At 41.3% G+C, this 7,139-nt stretch overlaps 1 protein-coding gene across 1 annotated transcript in view; it reads left to right on the plus strand.

The window, feature by feature from the left end:
* Nucleotides 1–1,810: 1,810 nt before the first annotated feature.
* The window catches only part of LOC108802120 (carboxypeptidase O-like), a 54,697-nt gene continuing 49,368 nt past the window's right edge, over nucleotides 1,811–7,139 (plus strand). The window contains exon 1 of the mRNA XM_018574006.1: nucleotides 1,811–1,913. Coding sequence (XP_018429508.1) covers nucleotides 1,816–1,913 — 98 coding nt within the window. The 5' untranslated portion in view covers nucleotides 1,811–1,815. The remainder of the gene's footprint in view (nucleotides 1,914–7,139) is intronic.

The raw sequence follows: 7,139 nt of genomic DNA on the forward strand, positions 1-7,139 counted from the left end.
TGTAGGTCCTAAAACCCCAGAGTTCTGGTGTTGATTGACTAATTTCTGTCCTCTGCCAGTCACATACCCAGGGCCGTCTTTAATATTAAGTGGACCCTGGGCAAGATTTTGCTGATGGGCCCCCACAACCCGCCCACCACTTCCTGACCCAGGCCCCCCGTATCCATCTACATCACCTTCCACCGAAACTAAAAACTAAAAACAATATATGTATGTGTGTATAGCAGGGATCCCAACCTGAAAGAAGCAATTTCAGGGAGGTGCCCTTCTCATTTCAGGGAGGTGCCCTATGCCCACCCCCCCAAGAGAGAGAGCACCCCCCTGAAATGATGGCAGATAGCAGAGGAAGCAATAGCTTCTTTGCTATCTGCAGGTTTTAGTATTCTGCTGCCGTCAGAATAATAATAAAAAAAAAAAAAGCACAGGAATGAATAGTTAGATTCCTATTGGCTATTTCAATTTGCAATATCCAATAGCAAGCTGGCTATTGCACTTTCTTACAATAGACTAACAAAGATGTTGCTCTCTAGCAACTCCATTTCTGGTAAATTTGTTTTTCTGCATTAGGAGGAATCATTTGGAACAGAGTAACACCATAATTTGGCTTTGCAATATCTGTAGCAGTTTGGTGGATATGGCAGTTTATGTTGGGATATGTCAAACCTTGACCCCCGTGAGATGTAAAAACCCATCAATATGATTAAACCTACCAGAAACTTCACACACAAATATCAGCGTTTGATGTTAGGACATGAACAAATTGCCATTTCTTTTTTCATTTTGTTTTCCTTACAGTTTTTAAAAAGTAAAAACTGATCTTGTTACTGTGTAGTACCATTTTCTGTGTATCTTGTATTTTCTCCAGGAGGTGGCTGCATTGTCCATAACAGTACTGATTAGTAATGCATTTGGTAGTTTTAGTATAACATGTTCAGCAAATTAGCTATTTTTAGGACAGTCTCTCCAACTTGATGTAAACAGCTAGTCTCTGATCATGTTAATATTAATTAATATCAGTATTAATATTTATATAATTTATGATTGTATCAGCCAAAATATATATAAACAATAAGCAATATATTCATCTTTACCAGTGTCAGTATTAACATTAGTTCAAGCCAGCTCTCTGCCTCCATATATAACATACTGTACTGTACACTTTATAATATTAATTATATTATACAGTAGACAATTATGTCTCCTTATATATAATATACTGCACTGTACACTTTATAATACAAATTATATTATACAGTAGACAATTGTGTCTCCTTATATATAATATACTGCACTGTACACTGTATAATATAAATTATATTACACAGTAGACAAATTGTCTCCTTAAATATAATTAACTGCACTGTACACTTTATAATATAAAAAAAATACTTCACTTAAATGAAATGTAGATTCAAGTTTGTATTACAATATTAAAATTCTAATAGTAACTGTAAAAGGTGTTAGTAAAAATAATATGTCATATTAATGAAACCCTAGAAGGTGTTAAACTGCATGATATTTTCTCCTGTAAGGCAGCACCAGAGGATGTCAGTAGTAAGTGGGAGTGTAGCTTTAAGGGATCATCGGATTAATTAAAGCATGCCTTTCTCCATATGTGCATTCTCTTTTGTTTGGAAAAGAACAGCTAAGGACCTAGCCATGCGCGCCATTCATTTGTTTAATTCTGTCACTATTGTTTTTAAAAACCTGTCTTCAAATCGTCACTATAATGGGCTCCGTTCAGACACGCTCCAGGGAGCCTGCTGATGCGCTGACATCAGCTCCCAGAGCATCGTGGGTAGCCAGCGTATTAAAATGGAGCCAAGCACACAAGACTGTGGGCAGCTGGCTCTGGCCAGTACTATCCCAGCAAAGAACAGATTGAAGAGAAAAAGAAGAGACAGCTTTAGCAGGTAAACATCTGGGATCTTTTTTCTGTTAACCATTTTGCTACCAGAAGATAACTGAGAATGTGTTAAGCAGCCCTTGTGAATATATAATGGTTTGCTCATGTTCTGATACATTATAAATTGAATCAATTCTGCTATGCCCCCATTCTTATTTTGGCTATGGACATCAGAGTGTATTTAAACATTTGGGCAGGATCACACCTCTAAAAGATCTTTGTTGTAAGATCTTTCTATAAACATGCACCTTCATATGACTGGATTGTGTACGTTTATGGCAATGAAATGAAAGGGAGTTCAGAAGGACATTGCTGGCGTCAGCAATTTTACAAAAATAAAATATTGATCAGCTGAACAAATCAATTCTCCACCAAGATCAGTTGGTTGAAGATGTTCCTGGAATTCTGCCGGTGCCCAAAGTCATGGGATTGTCCAAAATGCTGTCTCCGTATGAGAGACGATTTCATCTACTTACTGGATCCTGTACAGGTTAAAAGTACAAGGCTGATTAATGAAAATATAAGTGTATACGAAAGATGGTATGCACTAAATCATTATATTTAAGATTCAATAAGAAACATTTTGCAGTATTTACATTTTTTTTTTTTGCATTATTTTTTGGGACTTTATTTCAGGTTGTTTTAAAAGGAATATATCATTCTTTCAAAGTTTTATTAGGTATGAATAGGAAAGTTAGCAACTTTAAGTAAAAACATTTTCAGTTTTTGCCAACATTTAAAAAAAGTGTTTCTATGTAAAGTTTGTAATAATCTACACACAGGTATATATACTTATTACTTACACAATCTGTGATTTCGGCTTTGCAGTGCTACCCAATAGTTGTGCTATACTACTTCTTCTCACTCCCTCTGTGGCTAATATCCTGTGCCAAAGGTTTTTGAAGATCAGTGGATAACCCACTGCAATCGTTACCAGCAAACCACCTAATGATGGGTGCTGAAATGATTGTGGATGGCGCCACTCAGATCAGTGAAGAAACAAGATGTTACCTGCACACCGGAGAAATGTGTCCAAACAAACTTTTGCTGAGGCATAGACATGGGGCCATGCAGGGTCCCTTCATCTGTGAAGCCCCGAAACGTTGCTATCCTTGTGACAATATGTCTATGTGTAAATTAAACATATTTCTCTGGTGTGCTGATGACATCTTGTTTCTTAAAGGGTTTTTGAAGAGGCTCTAAAAATACAGTAAAGTAGTAAATAAAAACACCACACCATAAAAAAAGACCAAAAAATGTCCATCCAAAAGTCAGTTACGTTATCCAGAGATGTAGATCCATGTCGATCATGATGGACGACGGCCGTGGATTTGTTTACATTCTGTGACCACTCTCAGTCGCCTAATGGAATGGATCGTACGTGTCGCCGGGCTTCCGAAATGTTTTCTTTCTTTTGAGTTGGCAGATGTTGTCCATTGTGATTGATGTGGAGCTGCAGAAAAGTGACATGGATCGACATCGCTGAACGACGTGATTGACCTGTGGATTACATCGATGGATATATATATATTTTTTTTTTAATAAATGCCTTGTGTTGTTGTTTTTTTTAAATAAATTACTTTGTACTACGGAGTTCTGTGTTTATTTACTATTTTACTGTTATTTGGTGAATGAGTAGGGGTGAGAACTACCCCTTACTCATTCACGAGGGGGGGGCGGCACCTGAGTTGGCACTTAGGGGCACCCAGATTTCTATAAGCTCCCCTGCCCGCAGACCCCCACAACCACTGGGCCAGGGTTGTGAGGTAGAGCCCCTAGTCCTCATTGACATGGGGACAAGGTGCTCTGCCAGGGGGTGATCCTCCCCATGTTGAGGGCATGTGGCCTGGTATGATGTGGGGGGGGGAGGCACATGCTCACCCCCCCCCCCTTTCCTGCTTTGCCAGGTTGCTGCTTGGATCAAGGGACCACACACTTTTTATGTTTTTTGGGCCTTGGGGTCCCCCCTAAAATTCCTACCAGGCCTAAAGGGTGTGGTATGAATTGGGGAGGGGACACCACACTGTTTTAATTTTTTTAATTTTAATGTTTAACAACATAAATGACCTATGGAAACATTTTTGGATATGTTCAAATTCGTTATTTCTTTCATTCAGAAATATGGATGCATCCGAATATGCTGATATTCATCAGGATTTAAATTCGGAACAAAACAAATCGCACATGTCTAGAAACCAGCTTCAGAGACTCTGTTGTGATCTGTGAGGATAAATTACTTAACAGACACCCCCTGTGCTGTGCAATTAGATCTTCTTTATGTCTGTGATGTCCCAAAGCAAAGCTCTTCCCTGGCAATGCACCTTATTCCCATGTTGATAAGGACAAGGGCCTCATCTCCGCATCCACTCATCAAAAAGATGTGGAGATCTGTGTGGGGCACTTATCGGAATATGGAAGCCCCCTTTAAGATACGGGGGCCCCAAGATATCTGGCTCGCCCCCCTACATAAATGAGTAAAGGGTACATAGTTATTCATTCAAAAATAAAAGTTCAAGTGTAAATAAGCACATACACCATTAACAAAGTATGTTATTCAAAAATAACAAAAAAAAACACATCCCACAGTGCAAGTTCATTGTCAATCCCATTGTCCAGTGATGTAGATCCATCACCAACCATGATGAACACCATTTCCGCAGACCCACTGGGATAACAATGCAACCCACCTACATGATCCACTATCTCCTGGTGGAACTCTTGTCACAAAAGGCAGCTTCCTGGCAAGCATGTGAATGGGGCCGGGGATGTGTCATTGGTTGCTAGGAGGCCAGCAGGGACATCCTTCTGGGCAAAATAATGGCAGCTAGGTACCTGCCACTGTGGTGTAGCACAAGCCATAAACTCACAGAAGGCGTCTGATTCAACGAGCTGAAAAGGGAGCAGTTGCAAAGCTAGCAGTTTTGCCAAGCTGGCATTAAGACACTGGGCATAGGGGTGATTAAAGACATGTTTTTCTTCCACTCCAGCAGCCCAGGGATGGCTGCTAATGGAGATGGCGGTGTGGATGTAGGAGAATTCTGTGTGACCCCATGACCCTCTTTCCTGCTTGATGTAACATATTCTCAGCCTCTGAAACTCCTTGTGAGACTTCCTTCCCTGCCACTAGAGGCCAAACATGTTGCAATAGATGCAACAGAAGAATTTTGTGTGGGGGGGGGCGAGGAAAGGGAGGAGTTCAGGCCTTTTGCTGCCAACTTGTCTCATTGAGGTGCTGCTCCTTCAAGCTCTTTGGTGCAGCTCTTTGGTTGAGTTATGTATTTTCTCATCCATGTAGCACCAAATTGGCTGTTACAGGCAGAAGCTGCAAACCACAATGTGCTGTCGGCAGCAAATATGTGTATAATGGCCGAAAAAGCAATGTGGACCAGCTCTGGGGATGTCAGTGTCCTCTACCTGTAGGGCAGTGCAACAAGATGAAATAATATGGCTGTTCCCTCCAGTCTTTTGAAAGCTGCCCCTGACAAATTTCTCCCTTGCTGTTGTTTAGCCTCTCCCTCAAACTTTCCTCCTCTCCAATTCGGGACACCCACTGATGGCCTGCCTCCTCATTATCCACCACCTCCTCATCGCTGTTCGACAAGGACAGAAAGTGGGGTTTTGAGAGCACCAAACGAACTTACTCCACAAAGAAATTCATATAAAAAAGTTAGTTTTAATTCAATTCATTTAAAACAAAGGCTAGATATGCAATCCAAATTAAAAACAGCTAATTAGATCGCTCCCTGTGTGCTCTCTCCATATGTCCCCTTCCTACAGCATGATTAAGTCATAACAAAATAAGTGCATAGTTTAAGAAACAATCTGATATTACAGACGATCAAGGATAAGGGATAACAATTCACTAGAAGCTTAAATGCTGTATGGAGTTGGTGGAGGTTCATAAATGGAGGAGCTGATACGACGTTTCGCGCACCCAGGCGCTTCTTCAGGTACAGGAGGTATCATTTTTTGTGCTCTGATGTGTATATGTGTCTGGGCGGGTCTGGTCGAGCTACGTCCCTGCGTAGTCCCCCCTAAAAATAGGTAGGGTACTATGTCGGTCAAATCCCAATATTGAGTTTTAGGGGTAAGAAAAAGGAAGAAAAACACAACATAAACGAGGTGTTTAAGTCAATCAGGCTGATGGCCACACAGTTTGAGGAAGCGAAAAAGCGGAAAAGGCATGAACCGAGCAGAAGTCTCTGTCTGCTTGTCTTCCAAAATTAGGTCCTCCGATAACCCCTACGCCACCCACATCTACTACCGCTGCCTCCCGGCCGCAGACTGAGGATGTCAGTGTCCTCTACCTGTAGGGCAGTGCAACAAGATGAAATAATATGGCTGTTCCCTCCAGTCTTTTGAAAGCTGCCCCCTGACAAATTTCTCCCTTGCTGTTGTTTAGCCTCTCCCTCAAACTTTCCTCGTCTCCAATTGGGGACACCCACTGATGGCCTGCCTCCTCATTATCCACCACCTCCTCATCGCTGGTGCCCACTTTGTTGCAAGATTCATTTGCTGGAACATCACTGCTTCTTTCTGTTCACTACCTGATGTCCCTTCTTTCTATGGTCATGGTGCTATTTTCCTAATTATCAAAATCTGACTGGAGGGATGCTTGCATATAACCAAGATCATACACCTACAGCAAGTCAGCAGGGTTATGGCAAGATTAGCTATCAGTGAATATGCAAAGAACTCTTTGGGTAAAATGTTGGTCTGCAGATAACATAAAAAATAACATCACTTGCATAACCCCTGGTTATTCAGTGGTGATTAGTAAGGTCTGGTGCAGACCTTACTAATCCTTCCTTTCGTCCGGAGCTCAGAGCTGCTAGAGCAGTGAAACAACGCTTGCTTAGCATGGCTATTGATTGAGAACTTTTTTTTATGAGTCTTTTAACACTCTCATAAAGTATATTATTGGTGGTAAAAGTGCTAATTTACCTCACCAGAAGAAGCCTAAGCCACAAACTGGAAAGACTTTCTCCGCTACTAATGCCAAGAAATTTTACTTTTGTTACTGCCAGACTTCAACTTCCAAGGCCAGACCAAAGCCAGGGGTCCAGTTCAATTGCAATCCCTGTGTCCCTAAATCTCCAAAACCTTTAAACAAGTCTTCACTCTCCAAAGTGGGGGAATGTCTGTTACCTTTGCGGACATCTGGCCAAAAAGTATCTCAGATGTGTGGATAGGGGAAGGGACTACATGCAGTGGCGGAACTTCCGCCGTAGTG

The sequence above is a fragment of the Nanorana parkeri genome, unplaced genomic scaffold (genome assembly GCF_000935625.1).
Source record: "Nanorana parkeri isolate BGI_ZX_2015 unplaced genomic scaffold, ASM93562v1 scaffold2671, whole genome shotgun sequence".
Classification (NCBI taxonomy): domain Eukaryota; kingdom Metazoa; phylum Chordata; class Amphibia; order Anura; family Dicroglossidae; genus Nanorana; species Nanorana parkeri.